Below are 23495 nucleotides of genomic sequence, written 5' to 3'. Positions count from 1 at the left end.
GTCGTCGTTCGCTTTCTAATTCCAAATAAGCAGAGCCACTGGGCCACTGGTAAGAAATTTTCCTCCAGTCCTATTCTTCGACTCTTACAGACTAGTCAGCATCACCAGACGTCTAAATTGTAATTTGTTTCTCGAATGTTTTTTAGTTTAATTCTGTTCAATGTTGTGGTAAACCAACTTGACGCTTCGCTGGTCTCTCCCGAAGCCAAGGTAAACGGCGCGAGTGAATAATCTGTCGTCATGACGACCAAATCAATTTTTCCCTTTAATTGTATCTTGTTTAGAATTATCAAGCGAGTTTCGGTTACATACATCCGAAACAAAAAAACTCTTCTAATTCGTTCACTTCAGGGGATACTATCCGAAGAAATGCCGTCAGCGATTTCAAATCCTTTGCAGGATTGGATCCAACAGGTTAGCTCATTTAGATATCAATTCCAATATTGCAATTAAATTCGATTGTCTTTGAATTTGTGTCATTAACTTCATTTCAAAAATGTTTTCAGGTATTATGCACAAAGAAATATTAACGCGGATGACGAAACCTCGGTGCGATCTTCCGGATCGGATCATTCTGGAAGGTTCGTTCACTCGGCGGAAGCGCAACATTGATATTAAAGGTAAATAATATTTCGTTGTGCACGTTTGTGAGTTATTTGAGGTAATCTATTACATATGTTAATAGGAAACCGTTGGACTAAAGATGAATTAACTTATAGTATTAGCAAATACACGCCGGATTTGGAAAAATCCGTTGTAGATCGAGAAATCGCCAAAGCATTTCAGCTATGGGAAGAAGTAACTCCATTGACCTTCACTTTTGTTGAGACAGGAAACGTTGACATCGAAATCCGGTAATGGAGTAAGAACGTAACGTATATTACAGTTACATCTGCTATTATTGTTTCAATATTAAATAGAACTTAATTACTCACAGTTTTCAGTATGGCGGTCATTCCGACAGTAAAGATGATCCACCCTTTGAGGGCCCGGGTGGCATTTTGGGTTACGCTTTCTTTCCCAAATCAGGTGACACGTATTTCGATGAAGCCGAAACATGGACCACCAATAGCAGCGGTATCAAATTTTTTCAATAACATTCCCTTAATTGTATTTAAAATGCCTTAACTTGTGTAATATGAGACATCTTGTATTGTTAAAAACGCACAGGTACGAATCTGTTCCAGGTGGCTACTCACGAATTTGGCCACGCCCTTGGTCTGGAGCATTCTGAATCCAAAATGGCTGTGATGTATTCATTATACGATTACCGCCCTGATTTCAAATTGGAAACTGACGACATCCACAAAATCCAGGTTTACTCATTTTCGTTTTGTACCAAACTGGTGAATCAAGGACACTCTGTTCTAGCTAATTCCGCTAATTTTTCATTTTCTGTAAAAAGGAACTTTATGGCGCGAAAAACTGCGATAAATGGCTAAAAGAAAAATTCAAACAAATCTCATCAGTTATAGAGAAAATGAAAAATGAATTTAAAGGTAATTAGACCAAAGAGAAATTCCTCGCTTAAAATAACGGAAATGTTTTAATATGATCTTTTATCATTTGCATGCAGTAACGAAAACAGAGTTGGCGGAAGCGAAGGATACCATCGAGAATTTGAAAACAACTTTAAACGGTGAGATAATTCAAAATCATTTACAAAATGTGATTGTAAACCGTTTTCGATTGAACAGCGAGAACGAGAGACATAAAGAACAACGACGGTAAAATGCCAACTTCCTGCGAAGACTTGGAATTAATGGGTCAGAAAATTAACGGAATATTTTTAGTGAAGGGAACAAAGGCCACAATCGATTCCGTCTTTTGTGACTTTAATCCGAACAGCAACAACGGTAAATGTGAAAAAAAATCTTGCCTGATACTAATTTTATTAATCGCAGCTTTCATTAAAAATAAAAATAGATTTCCAAAAATGGATCGGTCACATCGAGGTAAAATCAGCGCCCGTCTATTTCTACGTGCAACGGAACAGTCCGTTTTACGCATTTAAAGATGCAATTCCGTTCGATTTTGCTCGAGTCAACATTGGAAATGCCATGGATATACAAACAGGAATATTCATGGCACCGAAATCTGGCACTTATTTCTTCTCCTTCACGGGATTGGCCGCTTTCCCAGAGTCCAAAAAGATGCAGTTAGGGATAGGACTTTACAAGAACGGTGATCGTGTCGGAAGGGCCCTAGCAGAAGAGTCCAACACCGTCGACAATCAGAAGTGTCCGCTGAGTCTCCAGTCGACGCTAAAATTAGAGACGAATGACGACATTTGGTTGCAGATTGATGTGAAATCGACACCAGAAGTGTCTCTATTTGACGACGCAAGTTCGGGACGAGATGACCATTGGACTCATTTTACCGGATGGATGTTACAAGAGGAAATTCTTGAGTAACACTGAATTTTTCGTGCCGTCTTGGCTGAACAATACGTGCGATTCAATTAATATTAATAACACACACTTAGTGAATTTTTTCAAGAAGAGAGAACACTAAATTACCAACTGAATTAACAAAAAGGTACTAAAACCGAATTCCTGAATCTGAAAAAAATAAGGCGATTGCTGGTCGGAGAGAAATGTAAGTCGATTTAATGCAAATTTAATAAATCTAAATTGTCGCATTCGTTGAAGTTTGAAAAATATTGCCATTAGCTAAGTGTGTGGGTGTTAACCTCGATGCAAAAATTCTTTTATTCCCTACTTTCTGACACACAGTAAATTGTTGCGCAATAGTTATTTTACAAAGACTGCTATTCTTGTTTGATGATGAGGAATTCAATTTTCGCATCAAACAAGAATCTGTCTTGGTTCCCAAAATAGACGGACCAACTCCGTTCAAAGAACTCTTTGCACAAATGATCTTAAAATTGATAGAAACTGAAGCGATGAAAGCCAAATAGATCGTGCGTGTTTCGCCATTCTCTCCGCCATCGAAATTTATGTGGTCACAGGACATTTGGATGGCTTTTGCCGTGAGAGACACAGTCTCTGTATACTTACTTGATAGAAAATCGACTGTCTTGTTTCGTGTATTGAGCAACTCTGATGGCAAACTAACAACGCCGCCGTGTGAAAGATAACGGCCGAAAATAGACTTCCCGAATTAGATTTTTTTTCTTTTTCAGATTCGATCAGAAGACAAAGGAAGAGACCAGGAAGAGGAGCGGAGAATGCCATAACTCAGTCGCCTTTTAATAGCAATGCTGTGTAATGCGATCAATTTTGCGCAATTGATAAATGTTACCGGTACTGTTGGTGCGGTACATCTTGAAAATGGGGCGAGATAGACCACGCCTATGTGCTTGGGTATATAAAAGGATTCTGTTTGATGCAAAACAAGAAACAGTCTACAAAATGATTGCTTCGTTATTGCTGTGCAGCTGCTTTATTGTCGCCTCTATCATCGGACAAGAAGATGATTTCGTGTTGTATCCAGTGGCTGATTTGAGCCATCCGGAAATTCCTTATCATCACGGCCCCTTCTTGCATTACTATCTTAGTATTCCTTAAAATATATTTTGGTTTTCTTGCAATAACAATTTTAAATTCTATTGGAAAATACAGAGAAACATTTCTACAAACAGCGGAACCCCTTCGTCGCCTGTACTACATCCAGCGGCCAAACTGGAATCTGCACTCAAAAAATCGCTTGTGTCTTGTCTGGTGGCCGATCTGGCGGTTCCTGTCACAACGGGAAAGTTTGTTGCGTCAGTAAGTTCATCCCACATTTCTCTGTATTAACGACGTCGACTTTTAAATTAAATGATGATTAACATTGCTTTTAATTTATCTGAACAGATGTGATCAATACTTGTGAGCGAACGGTTAGTCTCAACAACACTTATTGGCAATCTCCGTCCACTGGTGTCGGCCGTTCCTCCACTTGTGCACTGACTGTCAGTTTGGATAGTAAACAGAAGAAACCCATTTGTCAAGTCCGGTGAGTTAAAACCCGCATGTTATGTAAGAAAAGATTAATAAGTTAATTTCCATTTGTTTTTCAGTTTGAACTTTGTGTCATTCACAACTGCACAGCCAACTGACGGAACTTGTATGGACACATTTGACGTTTTCGGATCTGCAACCGCGGCACCAACAATTTGTGGAGACAACAGTGGACAGCACAGTAAGAAACTCTTACACAACTTTTGAAATTTTTGTTGTCTTAAAAATGTTCTGTAGTGTACCTTGATGTCTCGTCGTCTGCTGATGCTCCTACCGACATCCAACTTTTGTTCGATTTTGGAACGGAAACATGCGAGCGTTCGTGGAACATAAAAATCGCTTTGCTTCCCTGCGAGGCTTCTTATTTAGGTATCACTTTGAACAATCAAGTAATTAGATTCGCAACAGTTTCAATTTTGTATGTTAATATCTAACAGCTCCCAAGGATTGTCTCCAGTACTTTACGTCTCATACTGGAAAAGTCAGCTCTTTCAATTGGCAGGATGTCGCCAGCACAACAACTCGTCAACTCAACAACCAAAACTACAATATTTGCTTCCGGGCGGAACTAGTGTCACATAAGGTATTCATAATTTTTGAAATATTCAGACAAAATGTAATAAATTTGTTTATGCTTTGTGCTAATTTATAGAAAGCCAACCAGTTGTGTCTTTCGGTATGTTCAGTGACGAACGGTGGTGACGCCTTCTCCATAACTACACCACCGGCAATACTGGCTGCTGGCGGATTGGCTTCTGTCGGCAGCCATTACGCCGCCATTGCTGCTACACACTCAGCCGCAGGAACATTGATAAGCGATCCGCAATATACACAGCCCCAAACAGCGACGTGCCTGTACGATTTCCTTCTGATCGCCAGTGGTCGAGATCCCATCACCGGAATCGAGGCCGATCGTTTTTGTGGAAACGAACTGAATCCATCTCCGGGGTTCTTATTGGATTCAGCCACGGCTTTTATTCCTGGTTTAGCCACTAGTGTCAAAGTGTGCAGTAAGTTATAATTTGACGTTTTTATGTTTATTGTTTTCTGAACTCTTCACGCTTTAATCTTTATTTACAGCTTCGATGAAACCATTTAGAATGACCTACCGAACCGATCACACCGAATGTGCGGTGGATTTCAATCCGCCTATCATTCAAGCCATTGCCGACATAGCCAATACTGGATTTTGTCTTGAATATGAAGAAAGTTATACCTACTAACACAAATGTTGTATTTTAGATAAAGTCTTCAAAGCTTAAAGCTTCAAAGCTCTTCTTCTTGAAAATAAGAGCTTATGAGACATTTTTTTGTGGAAGTGAACCGCTAATATCACCTGCATCTTGCTGCTTAGTGCTTACCCTCTTTATTATTTATTGCTGTTACATTTTGAGTGGACGGAAGACGTAGCTATTTAAAAATTGATCTATTCGTTTCTCGACTTTCAACTTAAAACAGTACCGTTATCTGTTTGTACTCTGATCGTATTACAGAACTGTAACAGTGTTTGGTGTGTAGCGGTAGCAAAATATATGCAGATATATGTCAGTACTGATATTTGTATCTTAACATTTTCCTGTATTTATTTTAAGTTGACACTATCTAACAACAGGTTTGTTTATCTCCTGCACGTCTTTCTTGCAAAAAAAAAATCGTCACCATTAAAATTTCCAATATAATAATGGTTTGGTTTTTGTGTCTTTATTTTATTTCAAAATAATGTTATTTCCCCGCCAATTTTATGAATATTTTTGAAAAAGAAAATGTTCGATTACAGTCTGGCAACGTTAGTACTTGTCGTCTGCAGAATTTGCAGTGCAAGAAGAAATGGAATGTCGTGCTTCGTGTATGGTGAATATTTATCTTACAAATTCTGTACCAAAGTTGTAGTTATCTTCTAGACGAGAGTGTGCAACTAAATGTGTAGTACCGAACAAAAGAAAAGTGCAAACATATCAAAACGTATTCAACTAGGTTTGTTTTGAATTTTGTTGAAGAACCGAGTGCGTCCAGTACTCCATATTGAATAACATCCCAATGCAACCTCAAGGTAAGATTTTCAGGCAATGTGATGTCATAATTGACGCTTATTATTATAGAAACAGAGCTCATTTTTCGTAATTCTGAAAATCCGATCCGTTTGCCTAATAGATTGATTTTGTCCTTACTTCCGGTTTCTAAATTGCTGTATAGCATAGTAGCTATTGATCTGACGTCGAAGTGAACCTGATTTTCGTTATCCTCGTAAATTTTCCGTTCGATATCATGTGTCAATAGAAAGTATCCCAAAATCGTCCAAAATCTCGTTTTGTCCTTGTTCACGATTTTTCTCGATTTTGGTCAATTTTGGCATTTCGTTTAAACCTCTTCAAACTGACCCAACTTTCATGGAGATTACGATTATTTGGTCTGAATCGATGCCAGTTCAATAGTTGAAGGACTATGACCTAATTCCGGTATTCTTCCGGGAAATATTAAATGATATACAAAGTGAACTTTGTTGTTCTTGATTTGAAGTCTTTTCGTCGAATTTCAAAGCAAAAATTATTTCCCTTTGACTTTGATTTATTGACGTTTGAATTCGTACAGAGTAATTTGCGGTGTATTTGTTTTAAAAAACACACACTAGATACCGCTACTGCTTGCTTGCTGATTGTGATTGTAATCATGTAATGGCGACTTTTGCCTTTTGGAGTTTTGGTTATAATTAAATGTAGCTACTGCAAGTTTCACCCGCAATTTTAAATTAGTTATATTAGGTAAATTCACTATTGTTTAGTAAACTGTGTAGGTCTACCAAAGTTTATTAAGTGAGTTCATGTGGTACTCGTTTTTTTTGTTTTGCAGCTTTTGGAAACACGAAAGGAAACAGTAGCCAAAAGGGAAAAGAAGTTCACCATCAACTCTTTCATAAAATATCGTCGTTCTGCTGAATAGCAACATCCACAACAGGTAAAACCACTAATAGCTTAGTCACAATTTTTAAAGACTTCTTCACACACTTAGTTAATATTCATCATAATTATCGGTAATTTCTATTGATCTTAGTACCCCAGCATGGACATAAATTTTTTTTTCCGAGTATGTTTTTCTACAATTAAGCATGGGCAGACAAGTATTATTCTTCTTTCACAAAGTTTAAACTTTTATTTGATGTCATAAATTGTACTTTCTGTTAGAAAGCCTCAAAAAACGACAAGAGTAATCTTCAGGTTTATTGCAGCTACTTAGAAGAAGTCATGTGAAAAGATGCATTGCAGGGCACTTACTCAACATATGTTCAAAACTGCTGCTGCTGCCTACAGCCAGGGGCAGGAAAATTGCTCTCTTTCTTCAAATAATTGTAAGTTAAATTTTTTGTGATAAACAGCTTTAGTTTCTTACAGTATTATAGATTTTTATGTTGAAAAAGTTAATTAAAGTCTAAAATAACTAAATGAATAATTTGTATGTTCTGTCATAGGAAAGGGTGCTGCAGTCATCTAGTCTTCATCCTCCCTCGACTCATTTCGTCTTCTGGATCGCTTAGTAAAGCTGACTGGTGTTATCAATGTAACTTCATTTGTCATACATCAGTGGAATGTAAATTTGGTTATTAATTTGTTTTTCTCCTTGAATTAGCCATTTAGATAACGACCTAGAGGAGACCGCCTACAGACTGTGAACATCACATGGGATCAGACGTCAGCATCTCTACGAATTAATGGCGGTGACGTGACTCCACGGGTGACATCAAACATGTTCTACGTGGATCATCATTTATTGTTGGTAATATGTTTTGTGTTAGTTAACCCGTTGGCTGCCACGCCTTTGTTCCCCCATGTTAGCTCTGTAGCACGGGCCCGCGCTGTTCGGTCTCGTGGTTTACATGCCGCGGGGTCGGACAGTTGCACCAGCCCCAGATTTGGCCGAAAGGCCCTGTTAGGCAATGCACCATAGGGACTTCCCCCTTGTCGATACGGTGATGGATTCTAGAGGTTGTGCATTCCATCTTCTCCTGTCACCGTGTCAGCCCGGACTTGTCAGCAATGGCAAGTCCCACCTTGGTCATGGATCCTTCAGACGTGGCGCGTAGAGAAGTAGAGAGCAACCTACGGGTTGTATGGCGTGGCAGCCAACGGGTTAATTATTTGTGTGTGTGTTAATGTATGTTATGTTATACTTGTATGTGTTAAAACGTGGTGGAATTGTGGGTGGAGGTGGGACAAATATAACACAATTCTATACATCAATTTATGAAGTTTATTTATTACACAGTACCATTACCAATTTGACTAATTACTTCATTTAAGAGAACTCGCGTGAAAGAAAGTATAACAATAACAAGCTCAATCTGGCACCCGAGTGTCGTGATTACCTATCCCAATAAATCTAAACACTAGTGTTCTTTCTTCAATATTTTTTTCATTATGTGAGTCTACTTTTCTGTCTATAGCCTTCTCCTTTAATCCCAGATTAAATATCCTTTGTGCTTTTTACTTCACTCACTTACAATGCACAACAACAATTAAGCTAGTTAAATTCACATTATAATAATTGAAGCATTCTCTCAAAGCATTCTTGTTTCCTTGTCTGGCTTCACCACTGGAACTCCACCATTCCAGTCAGAAACCTAAATAGAATAAAACATGTTACTGACAGCTAAAATGAACAAGACAATTTAAAGCCACTTGACATAAGTATTAACGAGAACTACATTCATAAAAAACTTAAAAGGAAAAAGTGTTTCTCATTCTTCGCTCAACTAGCTGATCTTTACAAATATTCAAACCAAAACACGTTGATAACGTTCTCACAACATACACACAACAAAAAACGGCGATAAATTCTAAATACTGTTTGCCACGACCACTGTGATTTACGATACCGAAAAATACTGAACTCTAAAAATCGAGATTTAATTTAAAAACTGAAGGGCGTCTCTTTTTCCACCGAGAAACGCAAAGCAAAAACAAAGTAGACAGCAGATTTCGGAAGTCGGAAAAAATTTCTCTACTACTTGTCACTGTCAACGTAGCAATGTGTTAACCTATGTTCTCTCATTGTGTATCTAATACTTGATAACTACATGAACGAGGAAGCGCAAATCGGATAAAAATGTTGGTCCCATGATGATGACTGACTGGCAACACAAGCCAAGAAATTTTTACGAGGTTGGCTTGTCCTTCGATCTACCGCCCAAAAAATGAACTAATCCCACAAAATGACTAAGATCATTAAGAAAGTTGCTTTCCTCCATAATAATCATAAAAAAATCTAACTGGATTAGACAACTTTCTTCAAGATAGCTTTCGCTGACACAACGGGTGATTTCTTTACTTCGTTACCTCTCGCTCATCGAGCGGCCTCCATTACACGTCGATTTTTATTCTCCAAGCTCAGGAAAGTCAATAGCTGCATTGATAGGCTGCTAACCGGCATTCCACTTCTGATAATTTTGGAGGACAAAGACGCGCCAGGAGGTTCAATAATCCAAGCGATCTTGATGAAAATTTCCTCCGTTCAATAAATTGTGGGGAGCTTGTAGAACGTAGTCGGAGGAAAAAGTACTCGATTACCTGATTGTCAGTGCCAGCAATTGTAGTAACAGCGAGTTTCGAAACAACAACAGCAAAAGCCGTAACAATTTCCCTAATAATGAAGAAAAAAGAAAATTTTAAGGTAAAAACAACAAATTTTGTAGAATTCTTTCTTCTTACATAAAGTCGGAGTGACGGCAGTGGTAGCAACCTCCACCGTGGAAGACGTAGCAGTTGCGTCAACCATTAAGGTCCCAACAACGAATGTAATTGTTGTTCAGGTTTGTTGTTGCCTTCTGGCAGGTTGGTAAGAGCCAGCATCTGGGCCTAAAAATATTTTGAATTACAGCTGGTTAAGGGAATCACCTTGCAGAATCTCCACACGATATTACCTTCAGGTGTTAAAGTCCCCTGCATCAATGGTTTACCCTGCTGGTGTGCTAAAATTGGGCTGTCATTGTAGGATGGATAAGTGATTTTTTTTAATCTGTGAAAAATAGATGTAAGTAGAGTGAGTCCCCGAGAATCTGAGACTTCTATTGAGAATAAAATTAATGAACCCTGAATCTATTCAAGAGTCCATTGCAAAATTACCTGAAGTATGATTTTCGATTTTCCAGGGTCCAGCTATTAATCCACATTACTTGACATCACAAGAGTAAAAAAAGGAGCTTGCAAACAGCTAGCACCAACTTCACTGACGGTAGGACAAAATTCTTCTTCTTTGTGTTTCTGTATCTGTACAATTCAATCAAATGTAGGCCTACATTAGCTATGGATTCGGAATGAGATAAAAATGTTTTCCATTACCTGGTGCTTTAGACGGTCAGTACATTGGACATGATATAATATGTTGTTGAACCATCTGCTCTTCATGCCTGCCAATCCAAGGAGTCCTGGGCTGTTTCAAACCTTTAGAACCTTGACAGCTTTTTTCAACCACATGTTGGGGGGCTGAGAGGACCTAATGAATATCACAGAATCTACGATTGGGCAATCGAAAAGTTATAGAGAAAAGAAGACTGGCCTTGATTGGACATAATTGGTAATATACTCACTATAACTTTTCAATGGATGAAACTGTTATACAAAACTATGCTGAGTTGGCAAGCAGGACAGTCAGTCAGTCACTTTGTTCTTGCTGCTCGAAGAACAAAGGAATAAATGCTTTAGTGCATCATAAGGCCGCTAGAGTCGCTAGTGCCCCAGCGAGGCAGCGACACCTCCTCCTCGGGTACGCAACACAGAACACACTAAGGAACACGGTCAATTAAATGAGACTTCGACCTGCTTTGACAATTATCAAAGCACGGATTAAATTATATACTTGTAGTTTTTAAGGAAACATTAGACCATAACTCAAAGATATCAAGTAACTTAAGCGAACTTAATCGATGCATTAGTCGGCATCAATCGACTTCATTTTAAGACAATCCAATTTCACTTCATTCATTTCCGGTTTTCTGTTGAGGTGAATGACATTTTAACGAGAGCACACTTTTTTAAGTGTACACTTTAGTTATTGCTCTTATGAGATTAAAATAATAAAGATCTTTCCCTTCGGTCTTCCGGTTCGGCTGTGTATCAGAAATGTTTTGAAGGCGGATCTTTCGCTGGATTGGGCTCATTGAAATCGAACGAATAAAAAACCATTGAGCGGCAATATCGTTAAAGGTGACTACTTGGAAACCATAAAAGGCGACTTACTCTAGGGGATAGGTGTTCAGGAGGCGCAAAACAATAATAACGTGACAGGAAATCCTCCAATAATATGTCGTTCCGTCGCGCGTTGGGTTTGCTTGACCAATTCTGGTAAGTGCTCTAAAAGGATGTCTTTGACTTCCAGTTGTTTGGCGCAGGATCGATAGAGAGCACATAAAAAATGAGTTTTTTTTTCTAAGGAAAAATTAAAGTCACAAATGTAAATGAATTCCGTTAAATTTAAAAGGTGATTCTTACCATGTTGGCATATCCTGCAATTTGGGTTGAACGATTTCAATTTGGAAACTGCGTCGCAGTCTTAATGCGTATCGAATGAATACCAATTTTCACCCGTGTTCTTCCATTTCATCTGTTCGGTAACAGCCGTAGTGAATAAGGAATTCAATCGTTTTATTGAGCTAACTCCAAATATCACATTACTAACTGAAACAATCAATCAACTGCATTAAATAAAGACTGACAAGAGCCAAAAACCAGCTCACAAGGAAGCATAATCAAGAAGTGCATTTGCTGAAAGCAGCAAAAAGGGTTGCAAGGAATCAATTCAAGATCACGCAGGGATGTAAACCCATTAATTTATGACTAATTTGTTGCATGTTTCAACAATAGCGACGCGCATTTTACATTAATTTGAATGGCAGTGAAGCGGCGTGATGATGACCAGCAACAAAGGTATTGCACGATGCACCAACTGTCATCTCTCTCAATCATTTAACACTTTCATGTCAACTATTCGTTCGCCAACTTCCAGACTTGATAAAACACCCAATCCTCCATAAACGACGGAACAAAAGCTTGGCAACGTTTGAACTCGACTTGGGGCTTCAAGTTCTTCAAATGCAATTCGAAATCGGCCAGCGATTGAACTGAAGACACACCGCTCCCCTAAATGAAATGAAATTTGTTAGTTTCTGAACACGAAAACAAATGATAAATGTCATTACGTGCGTCAAAAATTGTCCGTTGGGCTTTAGTACACTAAGAGATTTCTCCATTACGTCGAGTAGAAACTGCCATTCCTTATTTTGTGGTTTAATTGACAACGGAATATCAGTCAAGTCGGAAAATACGAAATCAAATTGGACGTTTTCGCTCTTCAGCTTGTCCAACTCTGCCAGACAATCTCCGACAATGATCTGAGCAACAGAGATGAAACAATAATTAGACAAAGATATGCGGGATAGTTCAATGTAAGCAAAGGTTTATACGCGGTGGTGAGGTCCGGTAGTGGAATCCAGAGCTGATCCGCACGCAGAGCGCAAGTGCTGGCTACATAGTTTCATTACAGTTTCGTCAATCTGTAAATAATGTCCTTTTATTTGAATATCTATGCTATAATATTTGATTTGCTATTAGAATTATACCTCGACCATAGTGACCATATTTGGATTTTCTTTAAGCAATTCCCATAGTAATGCACCATCTCCAGCACCCAAAATCAAAACATCTTTACCAGTGTAATCAATTTTTCCTCTCTGGATCAAAGTTTCAGTGTAGACTAGATCACTCTCAGCCAAATCTAACAAGAGAAACAGATATGTATTTCCCATTTAATCTGAATAGATAATTATACTTACTCTGAAGGTCATCAAGCACTAAAAGATTGCCAAAGTTGATGGTGTGAAAGATCTGAATGTGTTGAAATGGTGAGTGGACATCAGCAACAACTCGGTCAACATCATACTCCAACAGCCTTTCATCTAATCATGACAAATTGTTGATAAATGTCTATAAGTGTTTTGAGTAGAGTAAAGGAACCTGAACTGGTAAGATAGCGGAATCTATCCAATGGGCCCCCTCTTTTGATTGGGCAAATAGTTTTGCTAGCCACAACAGCCAGTTTCTCCTTAACATCTGTTTCAAACTTTTTCGATGCCTGTAGGAATACTTGCACGTTATTTGGATTCTCAAAATGTTATGAGCTAGTACAAACTTCTTGATTGAATGCAGAAGAATCTTCCCCTCCAATGTCAATGTTCATTAATACGAGTCCAGAACTTTTCAGCTGAACGGTGGCAATGGATTTCTGGGCACAATCCAAGACAAGACTTACGGATTGATCGCTACACCTCCGATAAACCTCTTTGACTTCCCCGATATACTTTTCCAATAATTCCTTGATTGGAGAGATCAATTCTGCGCCGGGAGAAAAAAAACGCGAATTTTATTGAAGGATACGGAAAACGAAACCAATAAAATAAACGTACCATCAGGACTAGAAAACTTTTCTTGCTGAGTATGAAATTCCATCAAAAACGTAGAGTGACTTTCGGTTTCCATTATTGATTCTTGGAATTAACACTTTTTATAGATCGAAAGAACGACTAGACACGGGAGCTCGGTGGAATTTCTAGCAGACTGCTGAAATCTGGATTGCCCGTTTGCAGCCGTTGGGTCAATACTCTATACAAATAATCGTTGCACGCTAACGTAAACTGAGTAATATTATAAAATAATTTCTCAACAGTTAAATATACTGTAATTGATGATAAATGATTCGTTAAATGAGTGAAATTCAAGAAATCGCCAAAATAGGAAAGACAATTTTTTATGTCTGGCAATGCTGTCACGCAGTTACAACTGTCAAAATAATATGTCTCATTTTTGTTAAGTAATAAAAAAGTGTTGTTTCATCATTCTAGACCATGAATCCCGACGATTTTGAACTGGAAGAGAAATTGAGATCGCTGAGTGTCAGTGAAGAGTCGGGTTCGACAAACAACGAGCGAGAACATCAATTAGCCGAGTTAATTGCAAATTGCGTTGCCGATGTGGAACCGAGAGACAGCCAGCCAGAGGATGACAAGAAAGATCTCTCTTCCGGCGAAAACAAAGAGGGCGAGTTACTTGCAACTTCGCTGATCGTGACCAATCTTCCCAATGAATTGTTTTTCCAGCAAGAACTTAAGGTTAGTATGCTACGATTGCTCTATTATCTTCATCCAAGTAATCGAAATCTGTTTGACTTTTTCCAGACAGAGCTAGAGGCCCTGTTCAGGACTTTTGACGAAACAGCTACTTTCCACTATTTGCGCAGCTTTCGCAGGGCCAGAGTTGATTTTTCTTCCAACAGCATCGCTACCAAAGCCAGGGTCCACCTACACCACACACCCTTTGGGGATAGTGTCATGAATTGTTTTTTCGGACAGCCACCACTCATCAACAAAAATTCTCAACAGTTTCTTCAGATCCCTCCACCTGTCAGGCAGTTCCTCATTTCCCCGCCTGCCAGTCCCCCTGTAGGCTGGGCACCAGCCCCTGAATCGGGCCCAGTTGTCAACTTTGATCTTTTGTCTGCCATTGCTTCACTCGGCCCAGGTGAGTCACCAGTCACTTCCTGGTTATAATCTACTCACCTTCAAGTGTTTTCTCTTATCAATAGGCGACAAACACGAGCTTCTACCACCAACAGATAACCAACCAGGAATTGTCGTTCACGTTTGCGCCGACATGGATGGAATTGGACCCAAACAACACGTCATCACTCAGACGCCATGCCCGAAAAGAAACTAGTCAGCAGCTTCATTATTGCAAAAATCTAACAACCAAAAAGAAAAAAAATGAATCCTAAAACCGATTTAATCAACTAATTTATTGTTAAAAATTTTGATTGTCGTATTGTTTGAAAAAATAATTGTTTAAAAAACTTTGTTTCCAATAAATGAATCAAGTGGTCAACACATACATATTTGTTTTATCCTAGTTTGTATTTTTTCTTTTAGTTTCGCTCCGTTCAAAATAATCGAATGATCGTATCATCACTTAATTTTCACACAAATTTGGAGAGGTATAGGAGGGTAATATAGCACGGGGTGAGGGAGAGTCCGACAATAGGACGACAAAGGCGAACATATTCAAATTTTTTTTTGTTGTTTTAAAATCTTTCATAAATTTCCTATAAGCTAATACAGACTTTTTCTTCTTCTCTCTCTAAGTTATATTAAATCAAATAATACAGGGTTTGTATGTGTGGGGAGTCGACACGAATTCGCAATAATTTTTCCCATTTTTTGTATGGACGACTTCCAAATTTTAATTGAATTGAAAAAAAATCCGAATTTTTTTTTCCTCCAAAAATTTTTTTCTTAATTCAATTTGTAAAATAAAATTCCAAAATAAAAAGCGAGAGAGAAAAGTAAAAGTTAAAAAAAAAGATGGACGCAACGACAAAGCAGCGCTCCTTTTTTCTTTTAAAACCTAAACGAAAAATTTCTTTGAAACGCACATCACACGACGATATCCGGCGTTTTCAATCCGCACCGACCGGATTGCCACAAAAATTTAGTTTTTTTAAAAAATGACCATGAAGAAGAGAGATGGTGGGTGGTGGGGAAACCAACAAAGGTCCGATAAAAAAGACTCGAGAGAGATAAGAAAGAAAAAGAGAAAAATATGTAAGAAAGAGATCACTACCAAAAAGAAATTTGGATCACTGAACGAAAGAAAAAGTTTTGTTTTTTTGAAAAAATTAAAAATTTATCCACACAACGGCCCCTTGGCTATCAAAGCTTTATTCTTTCCACACACAATAAAACACACGAGCCCCCGTTACTCGGTAACCAAGCGCCCTCGATTGTGACACAATTTCTTAATCATCCTCTTTTGCTTTTTCAAAAAATTATTCCGTGAGAGCCGGAAATCATTTTAAAAAATACTTTTTCTTCCATTTGTCCTTTTTCTTCTTTCCATTCTATACACACAAACACAAAAAGAAAGAGAGACAGACGAGAGAAGAAGTATTTAAAAAAAAAGAGGATCGATCGCGCAAAAGAGATAATTAATATAAAGGGAATAATCATTTTTTGTAAAAATTTCTTCTTTTCTTTTTTTGGAGAATTTGTTTTGTGCGACATCTTCATCGAATATAAGCGATTGGTTGCCGCACCCTAGTTTTGAAAGACACAAGGCATATCGAACTAAAAAAAAAAATTTTTTATCAATTTTTCTTTTTTTTTGAACACGAAAAGGGCGTCATCAGCAATTTCAAATTTTCGCGCCCTAGAGAAAATTGAAAACATTTTCCTTTCATTTTTTAAAACATCAGCGTCTATCAGAAAAAAAGCCGTCTCATCTAACATCCGGTATGTGTGTGTGTGGAGATAATTCTAAAGATTAGCTTAATAATTAAAAAAAAAAAAAAAAGATAAATCCGTTTCTATAAAAGGGAAATGCCAGAAACTGTTTAAAGCCAGATAAAAATTAATTTAAGAGAGAAAGATGGAGAGAGAAGTCTGAGTTTTGTAAGAGGGAAAAAAATTGTTTTGTTGGGGGAGTTTGTCTACTGTTTTGTTAAAAATAAAACGCCTCTTTTTGATGCGTTTTGGCGATTCGAAGAAAAATGATAAACGGTTTTCTGTTTTTGTTTTTAAGTCATGTAACGCATGACGGCACGTAAAGCGTAGAGCAGCTCGGCCTGGATGCGAGCCTCTAATAGCATCAAATTGACGTGAATCTAAAAAAGAATAAACGAAAAATTAGTTTCCACCGCTAGATGGTAGTAGCGTAGCCCATAAGAAATGTTTCTCACCTTTTCCGAGTGATGGAGCTCCTTGAGGATGTTGTTGTAATCGGCTCTGGTGACTCGTTCGGGAAAGCAGACGGCCGTCTTGATGTAGGCCTTCAAGGATCGTTCCAGCACCTGATTCACCTCGCCGTAGTCGTAGTCATCGTGACGGATGCCAAACATGCACTGAATGTAATTCCAAATGGCCGTGCGGAAGCGTGACGTGTCAACGTCCTTCTTCGAGCCCATAAAGTTGTACGTCAACTGGTACATGAGCCGGAATTTGTCGTCCAGCAAGTTGCCCACGTCGTTGTACAACCGGTTGATGAGCGAGAAAGCGTGATCGTCCCAAGAATAGTCCTGCACACGAAATGTCGGAATCAAATTCACTGAGCCGCGACGGGCAAAGTCCTGATGGGCATCAAATCAAAAAACACCAAAAAAGAATAAAAATTCAATCAAGGAAATGTTCTACAAACATAAAAAGGGTCAAGTTAAAAAATAAAAAATGAAATATACCTGGTAAGTGAAATCGGGGTCGTCGATAAATTGACTAATTTCCGGTTTGGGACGGCTGGATGAAAATCCATCGACGGCCGTAGACGATCCAACCACGCCCAATTCGGCGCTCTGACTCTCGACGTGTTCGTAGCGTTTCGTCTGCTCCTCGGCGCTGTACTCTTGCCGGTGCTCGTCCAAATTCTTCATCCGCATCATCAAAGCGTCCAGCCCTCCGGCCATCAGCTCGTGATCTTGCATCATGCCAAAATCGCCAGTCGACAAGGTCCCGCGCCGGCTCCCAGCAGCGCTCCGAGGCTCGTCAGGCGATCCACGGCCCGAATTGGACCTCGATCCTTGATTGGAACCGGCTCCTACACAACCAGATGAATCATATATATAAGCTCTAGGGCCTTTATCTTGTAAAGATTAAATTTAAAAAATAAAAACCGCCCAGTGCAGACGTACCGGTTGCAGCCGATGTAGTTGGAGCCGTGACGATTTCTCGTGTTGCCAACACCAAAGGACTGCCGCCGTTGGTTAGCGGAGGAGATGCCGAGGTCGGAGTTGATTGTCCACTACTACTATTACCAGATGGAACCGAAGCAGTGGCCGTGGTAGTGGCCGATTTGTGGGCGATAGACGGGCAGCAGCAAGGCGGTTCATCTTCACCGTCCCCAATTCCGACACCGAAAACGAAAGACGAGATGGCGTGGTAGTGCGAGAGGATCACCAGCGCGTGCACCAATTCGCCCAGTGACCAACTGTCGCTGCCTTTAGTCAATTTCTGTCAATATAAAAATATTAAAAATATTTGAATTTCATATCGGTCAAATAAGACGACCTCGCCCCACACAACAAAGATTACGAGATGTAATCATCGTTCAAAATTCGTGATTAGCGCATTTTTCTCCACTCATTCCCAGTGACTCAACTTGGGATTTTTGGGGTTTTGTTTTTTTCACCCGATATTCACATCAAAAGGCAAAGAGCCAAGAGTGAGGGGGGACCTTTGGATTCCCAAATTTGGACACAGACGTAAACAATTTGAAACATTCTTTGGCGTTGTGGTCCGATTTCACACTCGTTGTTTATCACACTAGATAGAAATAAAAAAAAACTGGACCAGACAAGGTCCAGCAACAATAATACAGATTCCAATGTCCGGTGTTCTGGTTGAAATGTCTTGACGACAATTAAAAATGTAAGACTAAAATAATAAAAATCTAGGCCAATCTAATCCCATCAAAAATTATTATTGCGAAACATCAACAAAACAACTCGTGTCCAGTCATTGTCACGCCCATAAATGGAGACGGTCCGGCGCGCCAAAGTGAAAATCCTTACGAGAAAAAAATTTCTCCTAGAGAATCGCCAACGAATAAATCATGTCTCAAATAATCCGGAATAGGCGAGTTCGTACTAGTCGGACAAAAAATTATTTTAAAAAAGAATTTTTTTTTTCTTATTTGGCAAACCGCCGAAAAAACATTCCCTGGTTATCTTTTTGTTTTTAACTGTCCATTTCCAGGCGGACTTTTTTCTTGGCTTGCACAGCTGCCCCTCTTTTCTATCTTTTCTTTTCTGTTGTTGTTTATTTATCTATCCACTGTGCCTATAAATAGAAAGCCAAGAGAACTCGATCCTGTCGTTTCTATACTAGAAGAGGAAAAAATATTTTCGAATTTATCTCAAGTGCACACAGCCGCATTTTCTCTTGGCTCGAGAAAAAACTGGTTTATTGGGTACAGTTTAAACGAGTTTTTCCCAGGAGGGGCCGCCACACGTGTACCCACGTACCACAAGGAAAAAAAAATCATCATCTAAAAGAACATACCTCAATGTGGTGTTTGGTGATGAGCCAAGGCCGGTGAGCCAAAATCTTATTGATTTCGTAGAGATCCCTCAGTTTGGCCGGAATCGAATGGAGTCCGTTGAGCCAGCGCTCGTCTCCGCCTTGCAAAAGGAACTCGTTCACCTGCTGTTGAATCAGGTACGAACATTGATGGCGACCAGCGGCCTGTACAAATAAAATAAAATAAAAACTTGATTAGATTCGTAACATTTTCCAGCCCGGTTGAATTCAGGGCGACACGATCGTCGACCTCGTCTCTTTTTCCACACACACACACGTGTGTGACACTGGGCAATTTGGCAATTCGACGCCATAACACTCGCCCATATGGCAACAGACAATGGGCCCAAAGCAGACCCCCAAACAACTATAAATGGGGTGTGGAAGGACGTCTTTCAAAACAACTTTCAGTTGTTGTTGTCACCCGAATTAAATTAGAGATGAAATACTAGATTTCCAAGTGTCCAATGTCGGATCGAATAAGATACCAAATTAAAAATAAAAATTACCATAATGGCGATGTAGTGTCGGTAGTGGAAGGGTAACGGTCCATCGCCTCGCATGATGAACGACTGCGACTTGGTGAATATTTTCAAATATTGCGGATGCAAAGACATGACCTGTAATTTAGCACAAAATTTTCAAAAATTAGAATTTCAAATTTTTCCTGTTGCTACTACTAAAAAGTTATTTTAAATCGCATTCTGGTTCGTACCTGTTCCAGCCGGTCTGGTCGACCAGGGCCGTGTTGTACATCGACAGTTGAAGCAAAATCAGCCGCCTGTAAATGAATTTTTAAAAAATAATTTAAAAAAATAATAACAATTTATACTATGAAATGAAATAAAGTCTGTCATATTCCCCTGCAGCAAATCCTGTTGTTGTTTTTGTTGACGGAAAAATATTTTCAAGTGGCCGCCCAACCCCAGAACCGAAAACGATAGCCCAAGGACGAATACTACTACGTTCGTTCGTGTAATAAAAAAAGAGAAAAATTCAAACAACTTTTTTTCTTTCTTTTTCAACTCTTTTTTAAGCAACAACCTCGCGACTTGTTTACGTCCAAATGGCCTTCGTATTGTGTTAAGAGACCCCCTTCTCTCTGCGAACGCGTAAAGTTACGAACGCAATATCTTTTGTTTTGTTTCTCCCGAGTGGTTTTTAACGTTTTAACTTTGGAAACAAAACAAACGCACACACACATTTTTTGTGTGACGCCAAAATGTTTGTCGTCGTCCTGTCGAGTGGAAAGAGAAACACAAAATGACTTTTCGCCTCTTATGGCATTCCCAAACTGTTTTTATTCAAATGACCCGGTGTCCATCGTCGAGTTCGACCCGATTGACGTCACATTTAAACATTTCTTCTTCTTCTTTTTTAACTAAAGAGAAAACCAATGTCCTCGAAATCACCTTGACCCTCCCCATCAATCCCTGAGGGCATTGGGATTCTGCTTAATCTTCTTGTCATGCCAATTATAATTAAAACTAGAGCCGACTAGTAGTAAGTACTACACCAAATGTGTCACTCATTTAAAAAGATTTGGAAAACAGTTTCAAAGGGGGGCGGAGTTGACGAAGCCAATGGTAAAACAACTCCCCCCTCTAAATCATAGAGACCCTTTGCACACACACACAACAATAGCGGATGTGTTCACATTTTTCTACCCATACAAAAAAGGTCTTAAATTCAGCCTCGAGGGCTCGAACCGCCAAATCAGCTGTTCACGCTACCTGAGGGCAAAATGCATAAAAGAAACACGATCGTAAAAATACAAAAACAAAAAGAAGAAAAAGAAGAAAAACAACAACCGAAAAGGGAACCGATTTCACTTCTCTGGTGAAGAGACTCTCGGGTCTCTGATCCTTTCGTCTTACTTCTTTACGACTTGACTAGGTCGCGCAATTTGTAATAAAAATGTTACACACATTGGGTAAGAAAATAAAGGAGTAGTCTTATTATTATTATTTAAGGAGGGGATTGTTAATTGAGTTGGGGGGAGAGAAACTAAGGAGGTCGACGACCCCGCCCAGAGACATTAAAAATCTTGTCTCCCTAGAAACAAGATTTTGTAGGGACGAGCGGCAGCGCCATCTCTGAAACAAATTTCTTTTATTTTTCTTTTCTTCTTTGTCCCTCGACAAACTGACGTCACAACACACAACGCACAAAGCACTTTTATTTCTACTCTTGGTTGGCTCCTAGATCAAATCCTAGGCACGTGCGTGCTATTTCCAGCAAGGAAAAGAAGCTTGGCAAAATACGCAAATCGATTATTCAAATGCAAACAGCAGACGAAAAATTGGAAACTACTTGAGGGGAGAGAAAACTTCTAGAAACTCTTGTACACATCCCATGACGTCACTTGGGATTTGGTTACATAACCTAACAATTTAAAAATTATTGTGCCTCCCCATCGAAATAGATAAAATTTAAAAGGATAAAAAGAGGTGTGGGCTGGTTTCTGGGTTAACCGGTTTCCCGTCCATCAGCGAGCTCCTCTAGCGGGAAACTGGGAAAGCCCCCCAACAACCAAATAACAAAAAGACTCGACAATTCAGTGAAATTAAATCATACTTACACCAATGTGATGAATTCCCATGTTGGGAGATGAATTGGCAGTTGCCAAATCGTAATGATGTGCTTGAGGTGGTAACCGACCGAATCCTCCCCTGTTTGGTGCTGTTGCTGGGCTGCTGATGGCTGCTGCCGATTGGCTGTTGTAATAGTGATGGTTGTTGAATTGTTGATAGTGGTGATTGAAATGGAGGCTCGTCGTCCGATTAATGTTGTTGGAATTGGACTGAGTGTAACAGTAGATCTCATCGGGAGTGCAGGCGGCCCCAGTGGCGGCAGAGGCGGCGGCAGCAACAGCAGCAGCAGCGGCGGCCGCCCCGCCACCCAGTCGGTGGTGCAACGGAACGGGAATTTTCGTAACTCCTGGACGATTGGACGACGACGACAAAGACGACAGCGAGTTACTGCCTAGTCTCGACGTGGTGGTGGTGGTAGACGAAGATGAGCTTGACGCAATCTCCACAGCACTGACACTCTCAACTTTTAAATACATTAAAAGAATCGACTCGATATCAATCAAGGACAACCGGGCCAACCCATCAACGACTGAATCAAACAACTTTTTCGCCTTTTAACAGGAATGATTGGTGATTAAATTTTCTTCTGACCAAATTAAGAAAAACTTTGTGTGTGTGTGTGGTGGAAGCGGAGAGGATGACCAAATAATAAAAAGAGTTGAAACAAAATAAAAACTTATTTCAAAACTTGGGCCAAATGGTTTTAACGACCCTGTCGGTCAGATGGTCGTTCAGCAACTGAGCTGAACAAAGGCAGACGATCTCGGCTTGTCGGCTCCTCTCGCCACACACTTGGCGGTGGCGCTGGCGTCCGTGGTGGAATCACACCATATCGGGTTCGGCAACCACAACTCGATACGCTGTGTGTCCTATGCCTTTTCCCCAAGTCGACTTTTTCCTCTTTTTACTACTCTTTGTCCTCTCTCGCTCGGCCCACTGTTTCCAACACACACAAAGAAGGAAAAATAATAAAATGGCCTTATTTTATTTCATTTTTTTTTCCCAGGATAACAACTAAAACATCTCGTTGCATGTGAACTTTAAAGTGGATGGAATATTCTAGATGAAAAATCGTGAACGTTGAAAATAGAATCAAAAGTTAGTATATTTCGGAGAAAGAAGATGATGTTGGTTGTATTATAGTTTGGGCCTTCTCAATACGTATTATGTTTTAAATGCTTGTTGCTAACCGGGATACCCGGGTCCGTATCGACCAATGGGAATCGACGGTGGGCGGAGCTGACGCTGTTACCGAGGGGAGAAAAAGAAAAAAGGATGGGCATTTGGGGAAAGGGAATCCCTCGGTCGTCAACGGCCTTTTCCCCCAATGGCCTTTTCTCTTTTCGTTCGTCGACATTTCGGGAACGTTTTGAAAAATCTACTTGCCATTTTTTCAAGTTCCAACGTGTCGGTACATGTTTTTTTTTGGTAAGGAAATATTCATGGAAAATTGAACCGAAATGATATGACAAAGGTACAAAGTTTGAGATCTGAAAATAGCAGACGACAACCCCACAGCTGATTGAAAAGACATACACAAATTTCCAAGGACTCGTTATTACCTCTGCGGTTTAGCCTAGTCAAAAAGAATCAAATAGATTGGCTTTTATCTGTACTCGTTTTTCCGGTGACCATAAATTTCATGTTCTCTAATTTTTCTGTCGGGATTATTTTAATGACGGGTTGTCAACATTCCAAAAAAACACGAGTCATTAACGTCGTCTGCCGATAAATTACAAAGCCAATGAGGTGTGTATTCAAAAAATCATCATCTTTTCATTTTGATACGCAATGGCGGCCGATGATTTCGTCAGCCAAAAAAATTGAAGTAGAGGGGGG

The 23495-nt window shown here is 39.5% G+C and overlaps 5 protein-coding genes and 2 long non-coding RNA genes across 9 annotated transcripts; 4 read left to right on the top strand and 3 right to left on the bottom strand.

Moving 5' to 3' along the window:
• The first annotated feature begins 71 nt into the window (after window positions 1-71).
• On the top strand, window positions 72-2643 carry LOC124205638. The gene is made up of 10 exons (XM_046603089.1): window positions 72-210; window positions 285-414; window positions 507-620; window positions 686-854; window positions 938-1077; window positions 1171-1316; window positions 1406-1499; window positions 1577-1639; window positions 1698-1856; window positions 1927-2643. Exons 1-10 carry the CDS (start codon window positions 136-138, stop codon window positions 2412-2414), a joined length of 1578 nt encoding a protein of 525 aa, XP_046459045.1. The 5' UTR covers window positions 72-135; the 3' UTR covers window positions 2415-2643.
• On the top strand, window positions 2469-5516 carry LOC124205639. The gene is made up of 9 exons (XM_046603090.1): window positions 2469-2598; window positions 3146-3519; window positions 3585-3731; window positions 3819-3960; window positions 4025-4146; window positions 4203-4334; window positions 4403-4548; window positions 4618-4975; window positions 5046-5516. Exons 2-9 carry the CDS (start codon window positions 3258-3260, stop codon window positions 5186-5188), a joined length of 1452 nt encoding a protein of 483 aa, XP_046459046.1. The 5' UTR covers window positions 2469-2598; window positions 3146-3257; the 3' UTR covers window positions 5189-5516.
• Window positions 5517-5788: 272 nt separating this feature from the next.
• LOC124205635 lies at window positions 5789-7902 on the top strand. 2 transcript variants are annotated; one of them, XR_006879428.1, is made up of 6 exons: window positions 5789-6015; window positions 6813-6917; window positions 7014-7080; window positions 7145-7308; window positions 7429-7517; window positions 7587-7902. It is a non-coding gene; the product is annotated as an uncharacterized LOC124205635 (long non-coding RNA). The 2 variants fall into 2 exon arrangements; XR_006879427.1 differs by lacking the exon at window positions 5789-6015 and adding an exon at window positions 6421-6724.
• A 285-nt stretch (window positions 7903-8187) lies between these two features.
• LOC124205633 lies at window positions 8188-10690 on the bottom strand. The gene is made up of 7 exons (XR_006879425.1): window positions 10543-10690; window positions 10295-10467; window positions 10079-10222; window positions 9877-9971; window positions 9665-9811; window positions 9293-9596; window positions 8188-8577 (listed from the first exon to the last, which is right to left on the bottom strand). It is a non-coding gene; the product is annotated as an uncharacterized LOC124205633 (long non-coding RNA).
• Window positions 10691-11579: 889 nt separating this feature from the next.
• On the bottom strand, window positions 11580-13606 carry LOC124205629 (spermine synthase-like). Of its 2 annotated transcripts, none has more exons than XM_046603081.1 (8): window positions 13414-13606; window positions 13140-13342; window positions 12965-13082; window positions 12784-12906; window positions 12571-12725; window positions 12415-12504; window positions 12151-12342; window positions 11580-12091 (listed from the first exon to the last, which is right to left on the bottom strand). In XM_046603081.1, exons 1-8 carry the CDS (start codon window positions 13484-13486, stop codon window positions 11936-11938), a joined length of 1110 nt encoding a protein of 369 aa, XP_046459037.1. In that variant the 5' UTR covers window positions 13487-13606; the 3' UTR covers window positions 11580-11935. The 2 variants fall into 2 exon arrangements, with proteins under 2 accessions (XP_046459037.1, XP_046459038.1); XM_046603082.1 differs by having other exon boundaries at window positions 12971-13082; window positions 13414-13599.
• Window positions 13607-13770: 164 nt separating this feature from the next.
• On the top strand, window positions 13771-14890 carry LOC124205632 (calcipressin-2-like). The gene is made up of 3 exons (XM_046603084.1): window positions 13771-14115; window positions 14182-14524; window positions 14589-14890. The coding sequence occupies exons 1-3, from the start codon at window positions 13852-13854 to the stop codon at window positions 14717-14719; spliced, it is 738 nt and encodes a 245-aa protein (XP_046459040.1). The 5' UTR covers window positions 13771-13851; the 3' UTR covers window positions 14720-14890.
• Window positions 14891-14894: 4 nt separating this feature from the next.
• LOC124205628 (sestrin-3-like) lies at window positions 14895-22819 on the bottom strand. The gene is made up of 8 exons (XM_046603080.1): window positions 21644-22819; window positions 19778-19843; window positions 19572-19682; window positions 19045-19227; window positions 17676-17994; window positions 17229-17581; window positions 16734-17120; window positions 14895-16658 (listed from the first exon to the last, which is right to left on the bottom strand). The coding sequence occupies exons 1-8, from the start codon at window positions 22130-22132 to the stop codon at window positions 16572-16574; spliced, it is 1995 nt and encodes a 664-aa protein (XP_046459036.1). The 5' UTR covers window positions 22133-22819; the 3' UTR covers window positions 14895-16571.
• Between the last annotated feature and the right edge of the window lie 676 nt (window positions 22820-23495).

Source organism: Daphnia pulex, chromosome 10 (genome assembly GCF_021134715.1).
Source record: "Daphnia pulex isolate KAP4 chromosome 10, ASM2113471v1".
In the NCBI taxonomy this organism is placed as follows: domain Eukaryota; kingdom Metazoa; phylum Arthropoda; class Branchiopoda; order Diplostraca; family Daphniidae; genus Daphnia; species Daphnia pulex.
This window is presented reverse-complemented; position numbering and strand designations above follow the sequence as displayed.

Excerpts from the sequence above, each read along its gene's own strand:
- LOC124205638 (XM_046603089.1), top strand. The coding sequence starts at position 136 with ATGTTTTTTAGTTTAATTCTGTTCAATGTTGTGGTAAACCAACTTGAC. Across the intron at positions 621-685 it reads GCGCAACATTGATATTAAAG|GAAACCGTTGGACTAAAGAT; the intron begins GTAAATAATATT and ends ATATGTTAATAG. Across the intron at positions 855-937 it reads AACGTTGACATCGAAATCCG|TTTTCAGTATGGCGGTCATT; the intron begins GTAATGGAGTAA and ends AATTACTCACAG.
- LOC124205639 (XM_046603090.1), top strand. The coding sequence starts at position 3,258 with ATGTTACCGGTACTGTTGGTGCGGTACATCTTGAAAATGGGGCGAGAT. Across the intron at positions 3,520-3,584 it reads CTTCTTGCATTACTATCTTA|AGAAACATTTCTACAAACAG; the intron begins GTATTCCTTAAA and ends TGGAAAATACAG. Across the intron at positions 3,961-4,024 it reads AAACCCATTTGTCAAGTCCG|TTTGAACTTTGTGTCATTCA; the intron begins GTGAGTTAAAAC and ends TTTGTTTTTCAG.
- LOC124205629 (XM_046603081.1), bottom strand. The coding sequence starts at position 13,486 with ATGGAAACCGAAAGTCACTCTACGTTTTTGATGGAATTTCATACTCAG. Across the intron at positions 12,907-12,964 it reads CCGCTATCTTACCAGTTCAG|ATGAAAGGCTGTTGGAGTAT; the intron begins GTTCCTTTACTC and ends TGTCATGATTAG. Across the intron at positions 12,343-12,414 it reads CTACCGGACCTCACCACCGC|ATCATTGTCGGAGATTGTCT; the intron begins GTATAAACCTTT and ends TCTGTTGCTCAG.
- LOC124205632 (XM_046603084.1), top strand. The coding sequence starts at position 13,852 with ATGAATCCCGACGATTTTGAACTGGAAGAGAAATTGAGATCGCTGAGT. Across the intron at positions 14,116-14,181 it reads TTTTCCAGCAAGAACTTAAG|ACAGAGCTAGAGGCCCTGTT; the intron begins GTTAGTATGCTA and ends GACTTTTTCCAG. Across the intron at positions 14,525-14,588 it reads CATTGCTTCACTCGGCCCAG|GCGACAAACACGAGCTTCTA; the intron begins GTGAGTCACCAG and ends TCTTATCAATAG.
- LOC124205628 (XM_046603080.1), bottom strand. The coding sequence starts at position 22,132 with ATGTATTTAAAAGTTGAGAGTGTCAGTGCTGTGGAGATTGCGTCAAGC. Across the intron at positions 17,121-17,228 it reads ACCCCGATTTCACTTACCAG|GACTTTGCCCGTCGCGGCTC; the intron begins GTATATTTCATT and ends GATGCCCATCAG. Across the intron at positions 16,659-16,733 it reads AGCTCCATCACTCGGAAAAG|ATTCACGTCAATTTGATGCT; the intron begins GTGAGAAACATT and ends ATTCTTTTTTAG.